At 44.8% G+C, this 21,426-nt stretch overlaps 1 protein-coding gene across 1 annotated transcript in view; it reads right to left on the bottom strand.

Moving 5' to 3' along the window:
* diaph2 (diaphanous-related formin 2) overlaps positions 1 to 21,426 on the bottom strand; it is a 442,997-nt gene that overhangs the window by 97,627 nt on the left and 323,944 nt on the right. Inside the window, 1 exon segment of the mRNA XM_035408002.1 lies at positions 8,369 to 8,493. Within this exon segment, the coding sequence (XP_035263893.1) occupies positions 8,369 to 8,493 (125 nt within the window).

The raw sequence follows: 21,426 nt of genomic DNA, 5'->3' as shown, positions 1-21,426 counted from the left end.
ATCCTAAATGTAATCAAAAAAGGGACCAACAACTTCAAGCATTTGAAGTTGTTTTTTTTTATATCCTTCAATCACCCTGTTTGTTTCTGTCTTTTTATGTACAGCACATTGAGTTGCACCCGCTGTCGGAAATGTGCTTTATAAATAAAGTTTGATTGATTGATTGATTTGAAAAAAGTCTGCCACCAACATGAAAGGTGCCAGCATCAGTGCTATCATTAGATATAAAGCCCACATACATACATAACGGGTATATATAACGGGATGGAGTGCAAAACCACAAATGGCTATCTGGGTTATGGAAGAAGGGAGCTCAGCTTGGACGTGGCAGGAAACTGGAACAGGTCCCACAGTCATGAATGTGGTTCAGCAGAGGCTTGCTAGGGCCGTAGCAGAGAGGGGTGTCCCAAATGAGATACTGGGGGAAAAAAATTGTTTAAATGTTTTGGAAATGGGTTGCACGTCTATAAAAGGAAAACGATAAAAGACATACATACAGTTTCTTTAAAATGCAGTCATTTTGAATAATGTGACACATAATTTCACTCTGATCTGTTGAATATGCTCCCTCACCAGTGCCCTCTCACCATCGCTGACAGCAGCGTGGGAGACCTTTAGAGCAACACATGACTGACCGAAGTGTCACCCAGAGAGGGAGGGACTCAGACTGGGGAGGGGGGGGGGGGACCTCTCTGTGTAATTAGTCAAACAGCATATTCTGTGATGAGTCAGACACCTGGGGTCCACCTGCGGTTTTCAGCAAAACAAAACTCCGCTGGCTGCGGCGAGGCATTCCCACGCAGAGAAAGAAAATCAATTTGAGAGAGCCTCTCATTCACACGGTTTAACAAGAAGCTAAGAGCTAATTTATACTACGTCGCGCGACACTTTGGACAACTTTGCCGTGCATTGTGAATGACGAAATTTGTTGTTGTGGATATTCTGTTGCTTTTTGGTTTGTTTTCTTGTCCGCTTCTTAATTTTGCTTTGGTCAAGTGTTTGGTCATCTTGTTACCACGGACAACAGAATCCTCCTCGCAGGCTTTCACTTAAGTATAAACGCCAAACGTTGTGCGACACTTTTTGAAAATATCGAAGTATAAACAAAGTATAAATTAGCCTTGATGCCAATCTGCAGATGACATAGAGATAGAGGAGGACTGATTTACTGACCGCACTCGAATTGTTCTCCTCGTCAAAGCGTCGTTTTTACTACCGCAAAGCAGCTACGCCACTGGTATGCACAGAACCGCCGTCTGTGGGACCTCTAACAAATTCCTGTAATGTGGCGGTAGCGTGAAGCGTTGCGAGAACTGACAAGTTCATTTAGTACGGTTCGCACTGGCTCGTGCATACGAACGCACAAACAAACAAATGATGGAGAGAGCCCCAGTCCAGCGCTCTGGAGCAGAGCCGGGGGGACTGGCTCTTTTCTCCTCCTCAGCAAAATCAGCACTGTGGTAAATTTAAATACAACTTCCGGATCTCTCCAGAGGACGCAGACACTCTTTAATAAAATAGGATTTTCCCATCTGGAACAAAAGGAGACGAACGCTGCTTGTAGAGTGACAGGAATCTGCGCATATCAGCCGAACCGCGTAAAACAGACACCCAATCAGAACACATAAACAGAAATGCCGAGGACAATGCACTGATCCAATTCTACTTCAACGTTTATAACCGTGCTGCATTTCTCATTGTTCATTAACACAGGCTAGTTGTTTTTTACATTTTTATTTTTACCAGTTTAGCGCCCTGAGCTTTGGAACAACAGAAGATAAATAAAACATATTCTGTAAGTACCATCATTATTCTCATTTGTGGGACATAAAAAAGGGCTCAGTATGCCCACGTTCTGAAACAAATGTCAGTTTGATCAAATCAGTCTCCCAAAGCTTTCATTAGTCTCAGGAAAAAACTCACAATCAACACAGCGGTTTGCTTATGACAATAGGCTGTGATGTGATAAATATCATTCTAATCATAAGTGGACATTAAACCACACAGGCACATAACTAAAACGCTCAGTTGATTGACTCCGCTAATGGGCTTTGGAGTGGCAGTCATTGAGATGCAGATCCTACGTCTAGCTAAGCACAGCCACAGATCTGGGACAGGCTAATCATTAGCATATGTGTAGAAATGCATAAACATATTTACATAAAACGGGGAAAAAAAAAACCTCAGCACTTCAGAAAGTATTTCCTAATGAACAAGACAAGAAGTTTTAACAAATACAACCCCCCCCTCCAATAGCACGCAGAGATGGCTAGGCTGCTATTTCCCTTTCTGACATTATTATAATTATTTTAATGACAATTATTTTACCGACACTCTTTATGGAGATCAGTGCCAATAATAAATAGTTAATAAACAGTTAATTAAAATATAATGTCTCCAGAGACATGGTATAATAGACCTGGCCTACTGTTCCTGAACAAGGCTACTGTTCCTTAAAATGGCAATATTCTGACAAGCTAAGCCCATGATATAAATATACATTACTGATTATTTACATGCTATGTGAGACTGCCTTCAGGTGCCTGGTATGCATCAGTGTTCTCCAATACCTAATCAACATTCATTAACTAATGACAAACCCGACGCCAGGAAACAATCAGAAATTAAAGCCAGGAGAGCCGTACTAAAAGCCCATGCGTGAAAACGAGCCTGTCACAGGCCTTCGACCAAGACAGACGTGATTTCCTGCTACGGGAATGGTCTCCCAAGGTTTCCCCGAGTGGTTGAGACGCGCCACGGCACGAGCGTAACCTGAAATACGCCACGCTTTTCTCTGTAAAACTCATTCTCGCTCATCCGAAGGAATGGCTTCCGTTGCTTCCGTTTTTCAAGTTGTCCACTTATGCAGCTGAATTCGTTCAGCAATTCAGGTCAGGTACCGAGCCAAAGAACGCAGCGGCATTCATCCGCCCTCGTTATTATGAGTCTGCCAACTCCAGATTTCATTGTTTTGGGAACTCAGCGAAGCGGCGGGGGGAACTTGCGAGTCCCGCGGCCGAGCGCGTCTCCCCGAAACGGCGAAGCCTTCGCGCGCGGCGCCGGCGACTGAATTTCGCTAACGGTCATAAACCTCCCTGCGCGATCCCGCTTCGTTCCCGAGGCTCCTGACACCTTCAAAAGCCGGCGCGGACGAAACCGACGGCGGGGCGGAGGGGCCGCCGGTGGAGACAACACGTCTGGACCGCCGTTGGAGCCGCCGGTGAACGCACGCGGTGTCGAGCGCCGCAGACTCCTCCCACCCTAAACGCGGGGGGGGGGGGCCCTGGTTGGCCGTCGAGCCAGACACCCTACTCATTCCTCTCGGCTTCGCGCTAATGGGCGGGAGAATTTATGTGTACAACGCGGTTTCCAAAAACCTACATATCTGTTCACTTTGCCCTCGTTTGCTTTATTACTGTAATATAAATGGAAGAAAAAGAAACTACAAGCAGAACCTTTAATAAAAGTCAGCCGTGAGCTCGATGCATGGATTTACGGCGAGCTCTTTCTCCTTGGACTTGCGGTTCTCTATAAGTCTTGTAGCTCTTGGGAAGGCTCCTTGCCTCGCAGCGATAAAGGGCCCCGCACTTTCATTAGCGGTAATTCAAATAAGAAAACCAGGAGAGTCTGTACATTACTCCTATCAGTGGGGAGGCGTCAGTGCGGGGATATTTCAGCGCGTGTGATTGGTACTCTTCCGCAGCGGATGCCCCTCGCAAGCTGATGGATGCCTGGGCTGATGGACCTTGTAATAGCGCAGGTTTATGCAGGCCTGCCCTGGCTGGGCCCAGCTCCAGGGCACAACTGAAGAGTTACCGTGCTGGAGACTTGTGGCCCTGACGGCTCTCTACAAACTTTTTCTGCATTGGTACACTTTTTTTTTTTTTTTTCCATTTTTTCCCCAACACCATGACAAACACAGAATGACCTTAGTAGAATCATATTTCCACCAAGTTCCCCTGTTGCTTCACGGTTTCCAACAGCTCAGTGGGTGTGCAGAACTCATTTGAAGAAAACTTAAACGATAAACCTATAAATAATAATGATGAAATCATGGCTTATCATTGCATAAATGTAAGTGATGCACCACAAAATTCCGCAATACGTAACTTAATCGTTAAACAGGCGTGATCACTTGTTGGCCCCGTCAATGAGCTATACAAAAGGCTTCAGATGAGCACGAGATCATGTTTAATAATCATAAAACCGCCGAAGCTCCTTGCTGAAAACGTGCCGTGCGCAGCGTGCTTATCTCTGCATGACCGGCCCTTTAAAGAATGGGAACGCCGTTCCCCCCCCCCAACGGGCCCAGGGGACCAGAAAGGTTACGGCAAATATCAAAGGGATGAATTATGCCGCCGAGCGGAACGCGGGAAGATCTATTCGACAAGCGCCCTGATCCATCAAGGCCCGGTTAGGCCTACCCCGCGCCACCCTGACCCCTCCCGTACCCCCATCAAGCACCCTGTAAGAACCGGTCCCCCGAGGACCTGGCCCCCGAGGGGTCGAAACACTTAATCTCCCCCATCCATAGATCTTTGGAGGCATTACTAACCCCCCCCCCCCCCCCCCACCCCCCCCACCATGAGTTAAAGGTCTCTGGCGGCCCGTACTTCATTTAAAAGCCTCTGTGGCGTCCCATTACTTCTGATAGGAAGAAATCACTAAACTGCTGAACAAACACCCCACTCAGTCATTTGCATACATTACAGTAATGGATAGAAGAAGGAGAAAAAAAAAAATATCAATACATGCTCCGGGAGCGAAAGGCTTTCGGCTGGACTGTTTCGGTGTGGTGGGGGAGAGGATGGGGGAGCCCTATGGAGCTCATCGGTTATGGAACTCAACAGGCGGCAACAAGGAGCCATAACAAACGCGCCAAGGTCTCGGTGTGTTTATAGACGCCGTAATCGAGGTGCATAAGTATCGCCTCTCGCTCGTCGGTCAATGCCTCCTGGCCCGAACCGCTCAGGCCACTGGCCACACAGCGAGTAAACAGATAAATAAATAAAAAAATTCATTTTCATTAAACAAGCCAGGCAGGTGATAAGTAAAGCGACAGGTAAAAACCAGTGCCATGGAAGAAAAAAAAATCGCCATGGACGACATGTACAGATTTACCGAACTGGTTTCCACACAATCTGATATGTGCTTTATTGGAAAGCCCTTTTTTTAAAGATCCCCGTGGAGCATGTTGATTTATCTCAGAACTCCACGGTGAGCTGTGCTACTTTACCTTTTGCAGGGATGAGGGACCATCAAATGTGTTACTTCAATTTGTGCTGTGTGTGTTTTTTTTTTTTTTTTGGTGAAGGCATACTTTTCTCCATTCACCTCCCGTCCACAGCTGCTCTCGGAGAGCGCATCTCTATCTCTCCGGAATTCCTAGCCTCTGCGTCTTTTATAAATAAAATAATTGATATGACAAAGCCAAGCCTTCCAACTCCGTGTTCTGACGCCGACAAGGTCTTCGTCTAAGACGTGTAGTCGCAGGACCAGACGAGAAAAATAGCAAGCAACACGCCGGTAATGCAATATTCCAGGGCTGTCATTTAGACAAATCCTGTGAAGTGTGACACGGATATATCTGATGAGCCAAGAGCGAAAAACCCGATTCAAACCAAAACCTGTGACAAATCAGTTCTGTTCTTCTGGCTTCCATCGCTTTATCTCACACTGTGAATATAACTTTCTCAGGTTCCCACTGACACAGTACCTTATGGGCAAAGCAGTAAATCTGATGAGTTGGCTGCTTCAAAAAAAAAAAAAAAAAAAAACGTAGAAAACTAAATGTTCTGCATATGAAATCCTTTTCACACCACTATTGTTCATGCTTTCTCCCCTGAAGGTTTAGGGGAGGAAAAAAAAAACAACGAGATGAATAGAGAGTGAGCTTACGAGGAGAATTAAATTACATGCTTTTCTCTCGCCAAGATCTTAAAGATATAGAAAATATGGAGCTGCTTGAAGCCAGCGCACCTGGAAGAGAGTGTTTTGAGTGATGTCGACAGGCAAAGCAACAATATTTATCTGGCGATGTTGAAGGTGGCTCTTAGCATATTAGTATGTCACCCGATAACGGATTCTTCTCAAACCACCATTTTGATTTCTGGCAAGTGCTATCACGAGTCTGTTAGTGATCCCCAGGGGGTCAAACACAGGTCAGTGTGGCCCACCGGGGGCTGGGTAAGTGTGTGGTGAGAGACAGTGACCCTGTATGCCCGTCTGTCTCTCTATCCCATGTTTTAATCACACTACACCGCTAGCTGTACTGAGTGTGTTTCTTCCATTGATCCAGCACACCACAAAGCTAACATCAAATGTATTTTTGGATTCCTCTGGGTCAGGAGGAATGGCTGCTCTGTCCCTAAGAGAGGACAATGACTGTCAGTTACCACCATCACGGCACACACTAATACTTTTTTTGGGGGGGGGGAGGTGCAGCCGCTACTCATTGCTTCTATCTCTAAAAATACTGCCAAAGGTGAATCTCTGAACCGAAGGACAAAGTGGTCACACTGCTCAGTATGGATGGCCATATACGTCTGTCTTTCTTGGTCTGCGACTCTCAAATTCTTATTTAATTTAAAAATGCTTTATTGGCAGGAAATACGTTTGTAAGTATTGTAAATGAATTTAGGGCAGTACACTTGAACGTGAACACATAAATAATAAGCCTGACGCTCTGTCACTGTGTGTGTGTGTGTGTGAGTGCTCGTGTGTAAATGTGAAATGTGTGCCCCTTCTTGTCAATTCACAGCATCTCAAAATGCATTACAAGTATTGCTAAAGCAAGATATACAAGAAAGAATGTAAACTATTGCTCCGTCCATTTCTGTCACTATTTCTCTATGTGTCCATCTTTCCATCTCCTTCCCTTTCTCTTTTTCTCCCTCCCTCCCTCTCTCTCTCTAGTGACAGCTCGGGGGAGGCAGGAGGCTCCAGTGCGCTTCCGGCTAAGGGCAGGCAGCTTTTACGGTTCTCTGGGGAGGGGTCCCGCCGGGTGGGGGGAGAGGCGCTACCGCAGTGTATCTGCACTTCTCCATTTCCTCTCACTCAAGTTCACATTCTCCACGGAGCGGCCCAATCAATACTCGCATTAGGATCGCCGGTGTCTTCCTCCGCCTCAGTCTTTCCTTACCCCGAAACCACCCTCAGAAACTTCCTTTTTTATTCTGTTCTTCCTTTCTGTTCATTTCTAAATTTAATTTAAAGAAATTTCTCCCTGACTCACTCCAGAATGCTAATAAGACGGTAGGCTATCACCTTTAGCGTCGTCTAAATAGCCGAACAAGCCGTCTCCACCGGAAGGAGATGAGGGAAGGCAGACAGAAAGAGCTGAACACTGTCGGAAGTGCGACAAATGAACACGTGGAATGTATCATTACTCAATAAATTAGCACAGAAGACTTAGCGCAATTAATGACTCTGACTTGCAGTTAATAACCCCACAAGCTCATTGCACGAAAGACAGAAAAGCAAGCATTCCAGCTGTTACTTTGAATAAAAATGCCATAATCACTCGGGCAAAGCATACATCAGCGTTCATGGGTGTGAATGTTAAGCCTGCTTTTTGTCTCGATGAGCACTGATGACAGAGTATATCTGTAACAAGGAAGAAAACAAAACGAAAATAAATAAAAAAACCCTACAATATGTGAAATGTATGGCATCAGCAACTGTCTTGAAAATCTCAGTGAGTTTAAGGAAGAGACAGAGAGAGCAATGGGAGGTGAATGAGTGAGTGAGTAAGAGAGAGAATGAGTGACTGAGCGAGTGGGAGTGAGAGCAAGAAAGAGTGAATGACTAAGAAAGAGAGTGAAAGAGAGAATGAGTGACAGAGAGAGGGAGAGTAAGTGAATGTGTGAGAACGAGGGAGAGATAGAGAGAAACTAAAGGAAGGTTTGTGGTGTGGTTGGGGGAGAGAGTTCTGTGGAGAATCTGTGGGGGGTGAACCCCTTTGAAGGCCTCAGGTAGAAAATGCGGGAACAGAGTAAAGAGAAGCTAACAAAAGTTTTGCTTTTTTCCCCCACACACTTTTGCCAAAACAGGAAACAACTTGTCAGGTCACGTAGTAAAAGCATGAGCGCTCGCCACAGGGAAGGGTAATATGAATGCATGTACGTGTCCAAGACCAGGCCTGCCCAGTCCTGGATAGTCTTTAAACAGCAAAACCATGAGCCAAAATGGGCTGGATTGCTTCTTTTTCTGAAAAAAAACAACATCTCATGTTCTTACGTGGGACCTGAAGAACACAGTGTCCTTAACGCACCTTGTAGGCCAAAGGTGATGCCTCGACCGTCATCCACCCTAATGCCGCCAGCAATCAGAGAGCCCATCCTAACACCTCAAACCACAGAAAGGATATGGACATCTTTTCCACAAACTTATCTTGCTTGTCGTCGGTCTTGGGAAAGTTCTGGATGTCGGTTTCCAGCCTCTGGATCTGCCGCTCCATCGTGTCCAGACTGGCCTTCAGGATCTGAGCTGACACTGTGGAGGGGAGAGGGTGGGGATAGGGTGGAGGGGGAGAGGGTGGCAGAGAGAAACATGAAAATCAAACAACCAACCCCTGGAAGCAGTAGCGTGGACATAGCTGGAACCGCATGCCTCAGCTTGCGCTACCTAGAGAGCTGTAACATCCCCTGCCTTTAAGCACGGGCAGCGTCGGCCCCGTTTCCCCCCTTATTACCATGGCCCAAACAACAATAATGCAGCAGAATCGCCCTCTCAGGATTTCCCGAGCAAGCTTATTTTAACCGTGGAGAGCCAGGGAGGACCGAGCAGCAACCCTGATAATGCCCGCGGATTACATGCAGCAGAGTGCCATCGAATTAGGAGCCCCACTGAGGTAAAAATAAAAATGGGGCAGACTCAGCAGACAATCAACCAATCAGAATTTTGCACAGCTGTGAATGCGTATCATGAATGTAACCTAATTCCATTCTAAGCGTCGTTTTGGTTTTGGTGTTACAGTACGGTGCGAGTCTCACCACAACCCTCTTGATAATTCACCGGTATTATGGCCGGTCATTTATCACAGGGAAACAAACGAGCGGCTGCCCGGTACCTGCCGCGGCCGAAATTCACCTGGACATCACAGGGGGGTTAAACGCGGCAGATTCCGCCGCTGCGGATTTGCTCGTTTCGCGAGCGACGCGGCTAGCCCTCCCGCCCTCACTTCTCTGGGACGGGAGCCAGCGGGTTTCGCCGCTTCATTAACCTGGCGGTAATCGGTATTTACAGAAGGCCTCGGGATCCTTTTCTCGGCCGCCATCGAGGTCGGCCCTTTCAAGTGAGGACTTCAAAAAGATCTCCCGGCGTCTTCGGGGGACCGGCTGGGGGGGTCGGCGCGGCGCGGCGTGGACGATGGCGGCACGCGGAGGAATAGCGCTCTCCTAAAAGCTTGTTTTAGGAAGCGGGGAGAGGCGGACTGTGTACCCATGCTCCGTGAAGAGGACCAAGGGTTAAGAGGGAGGCTAATGGAAACTTAGCCGAGGGACTCCCCAACGCCTGCACACCTCTAAATGTTTCTCTTTTTCACCCTTTTCCTCTGAGGACTTCAGGTGTTTTTCATCCCTTCTTAGTCTCTACCAATTCCAGACGGACTTTCCATCTTGCACCGCACCGCAAAGGTGAAATAAATGATCGTGGAGCTGGTTCTCAAATCGGCCCATCTGTTTGAAGTGGTCACACAACCAAACACAGAGCAGTTTAAATTTATAGATGGGGAAAAAGATGGGGACACAGCGGTCTCCTTGAAGCACAGAATGACTCAGTAACACCAGCAATTCGGAGTGATCTGATTTAGGTCATCCTTCACAAGAGAAGGCTGAAATACTGACAAGTTTTAGCGGTCTAGAGTGAAGCCAGTCGGCGACCGACTAAGTTCAAGAGCCTCTGAGCTTCCTTCGACTTGACTCTCGTGACACTGGTCAGAAGGAAACGGCCTGTCTTTGAGGTGTCCCTGCCGTCCAGTTACAAGCTGAGCGCAAAACCGCCTTCGGCAGAAGCAGGTGCCGCGCGAGCCGCGGTTCACTGCCCTCGTTGGGAAACGACGTCAGGCGCAATGGTCCTGAAAACACGCGTAGGTTGTGAGGACCGACTGACATGATGGCAGCGCCAGGGACTCCCTCAATCACCGCCTCGTGGCTGCCCTCGCTTTCTTTTTCTTTTTTTTCTTTTCTTTCCTTTTTTTTTTGGGGCGATCGGTCCCGTCAGAGGGCTTTACATGCGCGCACGCCCACAAATCAACCCGGAGGACCCCGGACAAAGCCGAGGGTACGGAATGATGTCATTGGGGGGCTGCCGGAGCACTCTCCCCTGCCAGGGATTTATCTGCCCCCTAATGAAGTATCTGAATCTGGGGGGGGGGGGATGGGGGGCTAGAGGGGGGTGGGGGTAAAATGTCAGGGGTGACAGTACTGTGGTTACGCAAACTGCCGCCACACAAACACGGCCTTTGAAACACTCGTATTTTTTTGTCACTGTGATCCCTGGATGCTGGGTGGTGGTGGTGGTGGGGGGGGGGGGGGGGGGGGCAGAGGCCTAGGCGAACCCAGGCTGTAGATGGATAGATTAGACACACAAAGATGTATCACAATGATAAAGCGCTCATCATTCTTCCAGGGTGTGAAAAAAAAAGAAGAAGAAAAAAAAAACTCATAAGCGACGTCGCTTGTTGACAGCAATGACTGCTAATAATTGAGTTCAGTCTCTGATCTCAGCAGCTTGGGCAGCCATGACATTAAGCACCAGAGACGGGGGAACGTGCCAGGGGAGGCTGATTTACGGCAAAACTCGAAAACTTACACAATGTTTGCAGAGCTGTGCTGACGGGGAAAAAAAAAGACATTCATTCCGCTGTCATACACACAGACACTGAAAAACAGAGATTTAAGAGCCAGGCTTCATCATATTCTCTTTCCCTCCCAGTGGAGTCTAAATCTAACCGTGTCCTTTCCTAAAAGCCTTACTTTTAATTATGACACCATTACCACCATGACGCCCAATTATAACCACGGCAGAAGCAGCACTCCATATGCCAGCAGGTTCAGATGAAAGTTGAGAGCGTCAGGTCGTGAGGGCCATGTTAGCACATTCTTACCGGTGATATCGGCAGCGTGAGCGTTTTTGGGTCATCCCCTGCTTTCGAGCAATAAAAATAAACTGTCCGCCGTTCGAGCCATCACTCAAGCCAACCGGAGCACACTGCGGGAAGCCACCGTTAAATAAAGCACCCCTCATTTTGGGCTATCATTAATAAACCTAACGAGAAAATAGCATTGTTTACAGAGGACGATCCGAGTCACATTAATATCTTTCAAATACACATTTCACATAGATCAAAAACTGAAAGGGGGGTGGGAGGGGTGGGTGAGGGTGGGCAAATCCTCTTAGTTCTCTCTTCATCTTTGAGTATGAGGATTTCTGGGACATGAAACTAATGAATACTGGTCACAGATAAGGGTTCGCTCATTTTAATGTCATCCGGTGTACACGTCATTGCATTTAATGGTTGACAACGTTTTGTATATCACAGAGTTTTATTTTTCCTCTTTAACACCTTCACTGTATGCTGCATGGATGTCACAATCGTCATGCGTACAGCAGTGCATGAGTGTACTTTTGTCTTACTTTGAGTATTGTGTCTGAGTTTACAGTAGAGGCAGTACGCACTTCTGATGTAGGTGATACTACTAGGCGGTGAGAAGGCTCATTATCTTAATGGTGGCTTTATATGAAAAGTGACACTATTTGTTCTAATAAGAAGGCGCATCGTTATCAAGGGTGTCAATAATTTGTGTAAACAACGGCATACGTCATTTGTGTGTGGGTGCGAAGTCCTTGTTGTGTTTGTTTTTTTTTGCATTTAGAATATGCTACTAGACCATTTTGCACAGCAGGGAACGATGCATGTGGCAAGAGACTTTCCTCCTGTTGCTACAGAGAGAAATACCACTTGTCCCAGGTTCTAAGTAGCTGCTGGAAGGAGAGATTTGTTTCTGAATATTTAGCAGCTGGATGGAGAGTTTCATTTCTGAATATCTAGCCGCATCAGTACACAGCGGTATCTTTTTTTAAACGGTTTCAAATCATCCATGTTTAAATTGCGTTCTTGGAGATGTTAGGCGGGATATTCAGTTCAGTATGTACAGTACTGAGAGCAGCATCAAATAAAACTCACAGCCGTCTAGGGAGAGGTGCTTGCAGTAAGATGTGGAGCCCAGAAGCCAAGCTTGCAAAGTAGAGCGACATGGTGCAGAAAAGTTTTCAATATTTTTGGCACCAGGAACATCCAATATGGTGAGCGGTGTGAACGTGTTTCCGATGAAAACATAAAATTAAAAATTCAAAGCAACTAGCATTTCTTGAAGAAATAGCTGTTTTTAGGTTCATAAAAGCATTAAGCATTTCAACTTTAATTTAGCTTAAAGCTTAAATATTCACTCGTAAAATAGTAAAATCATAAAATAATATTTTTCTCAAAAGGCTGCTATTGCCTGTCATAGACTCCCGTAATATAGGATAATGCCATGTCCCATTTCCTATATTTAAGTGGCCTCAATACTTTTTTAATAAGCAACAGGCCATTTCTTTACTTCTGAAAAAAAAACAAGAGTGTACATGGTGTAACTTGTAGTTCACTGACTGCTATTAGAGGCACACATTGTGAGAAAGGGGTAAAACATAAATTTTTAACAATGTACTTTCTGCTGGCTTACAAAATTTCCATTCAATAAAAATGTATTTTTTACTCCATTATGTTAGCATTATTGAAGGTCACTTACAGCCATTGCTGGAACCCCACAATCTCTTGGAGGACCAGGAGGCAAGAGAGGTTCTCAGGCCGTCAATATAAATTACAATGTAAATTCAATTTTAATAATGCAGCGTTTCATTTACACCGTTTCATGTTATACAATAAGACTAGAGTGAGATAAACACTTCTGGGCACCAAGGGCAAGGAGTAAGTGAAGGAGGAGGTATGGGATACAAATGTGTAAAATGCTAATTGATCGGAGAGAGTTTACAAGTCATTTCAAAAGAAAATTAATACATGGAAATGTGAACCAAAATGAAAACAATTAGCAATTTGGCAGCTGATTTGAAATACTTTCTTTGTTTATAATTGTTTGCATCAGCAAGTGTTGCTAATGAGGTTGAGCTGGGGATGCTCAACACCAATTTAATTACCGGAAAGGAAAAGAACCACTGAACTACCCGGAAAAGACAAATTCTTCAAATTACTCAGACCCAGCTTAACTCACAGATTTAGTGTCTGTTTTACTGTGGATGGCGTTACACGACCACTTGCCAAATAACATTTATTTTCATGGGACTGGAACCCAGGAGCCCCATTTAATTTTGGAATAGTCCCTTTTCGTCTCGGTGAAAACTGACACGGGGGGAGAAAAAAAAAGAAGAAAATGCACGCATCACAAAGCCAAGCGGACGCGCAACGCAAAACACCAAATCACCCGCTCTGACGCGCACGCGTCAACGTTACAGTCAGCCGTTCTGCTCGGAAACGGTCCTCGGTCCAAATTTATGGACGGGGGGTTCTAATATTTCAGCCTCCTCTCGCGACGCTTTCAAAGGTTACAATGAAGACAGAGAGTCGTTCGGGCCGAGGCTGTCGATTCGGTGTAAAGGATAAGGTTTTAAAGACGTCCGCACTGGCGCATACGCAATAAGAGCCAAACGGAACAGAGAAACAAAAGGAGAAGGTCATTCAATGATAGATAGAAGTATGTTTGCTTCTACCGCAGCATGTGCTCTCCACTGCAGAGAGTGCATGTGTTTGTGTTAGTGGTTCGGTTGAAAGGATTGTTCATCTAACAAATTAAAATTCTGAATAATAGCACTCTATTAATAACCTTATCTGTTCTCAACCACAATTATTTTAGATGACATAATTAAGACGTGTTTGCATGATTCAAAGCCCTGGCCAGGCACTTTACAAATTAAGACTTCATTTCTGCATGGAGGGGAAAAGGTACAAAAAAAAAAAAAAAAAAAAAAAGATAAAAAAATTAACCGACATTACAAGGCATGCCAGTTGTCATTAGAAAGGGTTCATTAACTGGTACGTAGACTGCAGTTCACTGCATTCTTCCCTACTAAATAAGAGCAGTCCGGGAGGGAGAGTGAGAGGCAGGGAAGCCCAGTCACATCAGCTCTTTAATCAGTTGTAAAATGAGTTTCGAGCTCCAGAGACCCCGAAAAGTGAAGACTTCTCCTCCGAAGTGGGCAGAACCCACGGTGGCCCCAGCTTATTAACCGCACGCCGAATTTTAATGAATCCCAACCGCTTCCCCCCCGCATTTACAACATCAGGTGTTTCAGGAAGACATCCTTGAAACGACATTCCTAAAAGCACGGGGAAAAAAAAAATAACAGATGTGGGAATCGATATGGAGCGAGAGCGAGCGCCTATTCCGATTCGAAACGGCAGTTTCAGTTGCGTGGGAATGAATGGACCCCTTTCTGAGACACCGTCAGGTGTGTAATGCCACATATAATGAATGCCACTGCTCAGACTTTAAACACGAGTACAGTATTTCTGCTAATTTACTCGCATTTCAAGATTTTCACACGAGCACCTAAACTGTAGTGATACTTAATCACCTTTTCTTTATTCAACCTTTTATTTCAGGGATCCTGACAGGATTAAAAAGGAGTCGGTTAAAAGACAGTCAGGCGGCATGGTAAAAGAAAAAAAAAAGAAATATTGGACAAATACAGTTCCACACGCTCTTCTTTCAGAAAGATGCAAAGTGGCTTGCATGCATGGAGCAAAAGTGAAATTGAGCATTTAGCAAAGCAGTCAGATAGTTTCTTGCCATGGATTAGCTGGCACTGTGGGAGGCTAAAATGCAATGGCTGAGCAGACAAAGGATCCTTTAGCTTACAGAAAAAAAGGTGGGAAATGGGCCAATTTGAGAGAATGGTGCACAGCAAATAAATAAGTAAATAAATAAATAAAGAAAATGGACAAGTTCCTACTAGATTATAAACTCTTTTCACTATTCTTCGTTGTATGACTGTCATTCAATTCCAAATCATTTTTTGCTTGACGATTTTCAATATGATTTACCATGGGGAAAAATGTGCCAATATTTCACATGTCCATCAGCGTAAGAAAAGAAATGTACTGCACTCAATTCAGTTTAACACAAAATAAAAGATCCACGCATCCATGGTCGAAAGCATGCTCCTCATGAAGTGCTCTGGAAATATCATTATCAGTTTAAACCAGAAAACAAACAGTAAATAGTTTGCGCACTCTTCAATTAATTTCATTTGGGGGGGTGGGGGGGGGATTTAAATCCACACTATAAACAGAACAGAACATTATTATAATTCACCATCAATGACGTGTTAATCGGATGAAAAAGAAAAATAAATCCTTTTTACGTTCGCTCCATTTCTTCTTTTAATTTCTATTTTCCCCAAATCCCTCTCTTAGCAAAGTGTTATCATAATTAAAACCCGGCTTTTTATTTTCCGATTTTAAGGATTTATTAATCAAAACCTGAAGGTTAGAATATGCTGGCTAAACAAAGATGCTTACCCAGGGGGAATCTGTGAATCTTTAAATCTTTGCTGATGCAATTAAAAAAATCCATCATTTAAAGCAAATAAATGGACTGCTAAGAGTAATTACTGGAAAATAATAAACAAGTATTGCACCTGGCCTGATGAATATTTGTGTAATGACACTGTGGTATGCAGCACTATTTTTATAAAGATGCTCATTAAATGAACAACTTTATGTGAACAGGCCATATTGATTTATATATTTTTTAACAGAAATACACATACACATACGCACACACACACACAGCTTACTGAATTCTCACATTTAGCTTTTAATAATTCGGTTTATTTTAAATCCCCTAACTGGAAATGGAATTGTTCATTATGTCTTTGAATCAGTGCCATGCCACCCACTCCAACGGAAGGAACATAGAAACTAAAAAAAGACACTCCTCGATTGAAACCGGCTACAATTTCAACCGCCTGTATAACAGGTCACACAGAACTACAGGAGAGCAAGCACCACGCATCTGGGAGGTTGTGAATACCAGACAGATAATTAAACGTATACACATGTAACCCCCTAGTGGGACGGAGTCAGTTCTGACCTGCCACATTGAATTGGTTGGGCCTGCTATATCTTGCCTATGGCAGCAGAACTGTATTTTTAGCAAGTGCCTTTACCAACTGACCTAGTAAAGAGGCATTCTTTAACTAAACATCTATCTGTTTATGAAAAGTGCTTTTGAGTAAAGCAGCAGTGTACAATAGTTATTTTTAATATTGTACTGGGAACTGCGGGCCAAAAAATACAATTTTTTTAAATTTTATTTTTCTTCAAAGTTTTTTTTTTTTCCCTCCTCCAGCAATTTACTCAAAGAAATCATTTGAATAATGAAAAAAGGAAGAATTGTATTGTGGAAATTTTCAAATGCCAACACATAAGGCACTTAAAATAAAAATGTTCAAGAGGTCAAGGTTTCAAATGGTAAAAATACGGAATATCAAACAGGAAACAGTTCACAGTATACAGGACTATCTCTCATAGCTGAACTGCAATTATTTACATCATTTTTGATGCGCTCATCCAAAACAGCTCACATTAAAAATTTCTTTTTTTTTTTTTTAAAAGATGAACAGTGGCCATGGCATGAGCTGCATATTTTATTCTTCTTGTAAGATAGCAGGAGAGAAGAAAGGAAAGAGCAACTGCCACCAAGATATTCTGTCCGGGCACAAGCAGAATCAGCTGCCAGCCCCTCAGACCTGCTCCCTCCCACCGCAGGCCAGGCGGCGGCGAATTCTGGCTCTGTCGCGCGTCGGCCTATCGGACGCGCGGCTGGTAATTGTCGGCCGCCGCGGCCCGTCTCCGCGGTATCTCCCCGCGCCTGACAGCCGTCCGTTATCGGGCCCCGCGTCGCGCTGGAAATGAAAGTGCCGCTCCGCTCTCCCCGGCGCCCCTCAGGATCCGGTAAACGCCGTCGCCCGGGCGACACCGCCACTCCGCTCCGCTCCGCTCCAGACGTCCCCCCGCGGCTCACAGACGATACGCCAAAAACGCCCGAACCTGAATCTGGAGGTCATTACTTATTCCCGAACCAAAATGAACCGCAGTTAAATTAGAGGTGAACAAGCAAGATAAGCGCGGATAAGAGTCCCGATGGTGATCAAATCAAAAATAAATTAAAAAATTTTTAAAAACATTTTAAATGTTTATATTGACAGGGCTAGTGCACGGCCCAACACAGACAAAACAAATATAATCTCAACTGTTCCAGACAAAACAGAATAAAACGGTCACTTGGCGTGAGAGCTGGGGTTTTTTGACAGTTATGGGAACCGAATCCAGGACAGTATCTCAGGAGGAATATCAAATGGAGTCAGTTACATCGTATTCTAATTGATGGGAAAGCTGGGAGCTGACCAGAGGTGAAGCGAGGCCCTGAGATTCGTTTGGAAATCGGCCGCACGGTATATCTCATATTGCAACATACTGGCTGCGTCGAGGTCTGGAATCAATTAACATGCGCCCTTAACAGTGACTTACGATCAATTACTTGTGTTGACAGTTTGGCGGGAAACAAACTGGGTTTGTTGGGGGGGGGGGGCGAATAAAAGTCATGCTTGTGAGTCCAAGTCAAGTACAAATGTTAGAATCCAGAATCCATAGAATCCAGGTCATAGGATCAATCCCTTTTTAACAGAAACAGAATGTACATCGCATATCCAATCAACAAGAGGCGCTAGATGAAGCCTTGCTTCTCAGCCAGCCTGCCACTGCAGATGGATGACAAATGTCTCTGCGTTCACTTTTTCCCTGGGAGGCCACAGGATCAGCATCCGATGACAGATTATGAGACAGCGAGGCAGGAAGGAGAAAGGGGGCATCTCTTCCCCGAACACATCTGGAGCGGGACAAAGGCATCAGAATGGACACGGTCGGTCAGAGAAAAAAAGGGTGGGGGGGGGGGGGCGGTTGGGCAGACAGTAGTTATGCACAAAGAATGCTGGTGGAGCAGATGGCCAGGCCGGGGTGGGTAGGGGGGGCTGGGGGGTGTATTTACAGGTAAACAGACACCTTTGTCCTCTGTTGCTGCCCTGGTCAGTAGCCCCAGGGTGAACCCTGTCTCTCAGCAATGTGTTTGCATTCCCAGAACAATAAAAAACATTCTTCCTAGTACTGCATAAAAATGCACTTTTTCTATCTTTTCTGCATTGGGAATATATACTTTTTGTACTTCATTTATAAAACTTAATTTATGTTCAATTATGCAAAAGTAAAGTTGTTTCAAAGCTGTTTCCCTTTCTGATTCCACTTTCTTAAAAACCACCAACGCGGATGATTGCTCAGCACTTCCCTGGTACCTTTGGGAAGGGCAAGTTGAGCTTTAAGCAAACAAATAAGAAAATGTGCCAAAACAGCAGCAGTGCCATATGATGATATTTAAAACTGGGCCTTGTTTCTAGGTAGTAATTTATCCCTTTATTTGAATTTCATGGAACAGTATAGGAAAGTCAAGTCAATGTTTTATGTCTTATAAGAACAAAACCAGATCAAACAGGTGACTTAAACTGCATTATTATCGTCGCACTGTGGCTAGAATTGCCATTTAAGTACTCTGTTGAATGGCAATAGTGCTTTTATTTTCCTGGCTCTCTCAAAGACCTTGAGAGAGAGCTCAATCAAGACCTTCTACGGGAGTCAAATGGGCCGAACAGAGGCTAGAAGCTCCTCAAAGAAGCTCAAATGGAGCACTGGCAAAGATGACCCCCAAAGAGGGCAAGTCATGACTTCACACTCATTCACAACATCAAAGCTTGTGCGTTAAAGCAAGATGGAGGTTATTTCACCTCGCACTTCAGACTGAGACACTCTGACATTTCCTCAGAGTTCCTGTAACTACTCCCGTAAGTAGCCGGGGTTGTTTATTTTGTTCCGGAGAGGAAATGGAGGCGCCATCACTGTGTGAGACGGTTTACCTACAAGGAAGACACGGAGGCTGGGAGTTCAAACCTTACATGTCTCTTTGCAGAAAATCAGAGAAAATCACACCACAAAACACAAAAGAAAAAGCATTAAAAATGAAAGAACAACAAAACTATTTTCAACAAATTATAAGTCACCCATATTACGTGACACTGTTGTAGCTCAGTTATGGAAATCCAGTTGTTGTTTTTTCCTGTCACATACAGCAGCTTGCAGCACTCAGTATAATTATATGCGCTGTAGTTCATCTTGTAACATCTGATTTAAAAGCTATGCAAAATATTTTTCATTAAAATAGATTAAAAACGTGATAAAACTTTTTTTTACATTTCTTTTTTTTCCCAATTCAGCCTGCTGTATTGTGACAAGGACTTGTCAGTACCAAGTGCGCTGGTGTTGTCTCAGAGCAGTTTTAACATTTTGTTTCCATGGCAATTTTTTAAGGTCAACGTGTGAACATTTTACTTTCGGTATAAAATTAATATCCTTGCCAATCTCATCTCACTTTCACAAAAGCTGATAGCTCATCTGTTCCAGCTAAGGCTATGATAACTTAATATTTTATTTTATTTTTCTTTTGACTTCTTTTAGGTGTCTGTTCTCGGTGAGTCTCAACAGAAATCTTTCATTCGGAATAAACCCAGTGCCCCCGTTCATAGCTCAAGAGCTCCCTCTGTGCGGCAGAGCACAAGCAGGAAGTGAAAGGAGCGCCCTTATATGGCCATGTTTACAAGGAATTGCAAAATTAATTGCCTGCAGTCTTTGTGTCAAGGAGGCGCAGTCTGACCCTGTACATAAGTCAATGCACACCAATAGAACTCGTATACCGCCAATTGTCTTTCAGCTCCCCCTCCGCTCTAGAATGCAGCACTGACCAATCAGTTTATTGTATTGATAAATTAGCCAGCATTGTGTTATCTTTTTTCAATTTCTCCAGGGCGTTTTCAATTACCTGCAGAAACACTGGCTGAAGATTCAGAGTTCTGCATGCAATACTAAACGAACAAGCCGCTTAAACAATCCAGATACCAGACAATAACAAATAAATAATACAAAAATAGTATTTGCATCCCCTTTAAGAAGGAATTTGACCAAAATATGTCAATCCTAATAGGAGTATGTAATAACAGTATATGTATCTGTTAACTGTTCACCACACATCAGGATCATTTATGAATATGTTTCCTATATCCAATAAATGCTGAAGTTTTAGTGAGCAAGGTCACAATTTAGGATATAAACACAAACTTTTAGTAGGAAACGGACAGGCTACAGGTTCAGAGGGCGTGGCTTAAAACAGTGGGGAGGGTCGTGTTCTTTAAAAGTGCAGTAGGAAACGGACTGGCTCCTGTGCACCACAGACCAGAAGGGTTGGCCTTTCATCTTTGCAGACAGTCAAACGTGAAACCCCCGTGTCAGATATAAATCTGAACTTTGTCTGCATAATACACCACATGTACAACACCAAAGCATTCCTACGTAGCATTCGTTAGCTTCGCTAATGGGCATCCATCCACACGCTAAGCTAGCTTAGGCCGAACTCTTCTTGGGACGAAACCCGAAGCCGAGATTCGGTGCGGGAAACCGCCCGACAGGCCTCCACGTCGTTAGGGCCGTCAGCAGGGCGGTGCGCTCCTCTGGTCAGGGCACACAGGCACATCTGTGAGGCGGGGGTAATCAGGATTCCGGTGTGCAGGCAGTGGCAGATGCAGCTTTTCAAAGCCCTCTTTGACTCATTTCCCAGCATGCTCCCAGGCACTGACAGGTGTTAGTCTACCTGGACTCCCTTTATGTGCGGTGGAAACAACCCACCGAGCTCCAGCATGGCCTTCATTACTGAGTCACCACTAGTGCCGGGCAGAAGATAATAAGAGCCCAACTGGGTATAGGGAGGACTTAATATACTTTATGATCAGGGTGCCTTCTCCTGCTGCTGTTTGAGACAGCGCCAGGTTAAAAATCAACAAAGCAGCAGTACATTTAGCTGTGAGACCCCAAAAGTGGCTCATTTTAATTAATTTTTATTTCGCAGGGTTTCTGAAAACAATTCCTTTCACGCTGTTCTGACAAGATGTAATGGCTCCTGTGTGAAATGAGAAGCGTCAGCAATACCTTTGTGTTTGATTCTCTGTCAACCCGATGCACCTCTGCTTATTCAAGATCAGTAATGCTCTGGATGACATGCCACCCCCACCCCCGCCAAACAAACAGCCCCCCCCCCCCCCCACACACACACACACACACACAACCCCCCCCCCCCCACACACACACACACACAAACACACACACACACACACACACACAAACACTGAGACATCACTGCTGCCTCTGGTCGTGATTAATGGCAGGTCTGAAAAATGAAAATGATCCAGTCGCTGGAGGTGCCAGGCAGCCCG

The sequence above is a fragment of the Anguilla anguilla genome, chromosome 3 (assembly GCF_013347855.1).
Source record: "Anguilla anguilla isolate fAngAng1 chromosome 3, fAngAng1.pri, whole genome shotgun sequence".
Taxonomy (NCBI): Eukaryota; Metazoa; Chordata; class Actinopteri; order Anguilliformes; family Anguillidae; genus Anguilla; species Anguilla anguilla.
The sequence above is the reverse complement of the archived record's forward strand: the minus strand, read 5'-3'. Positions and strand labels throughout refer to the sequence as shown.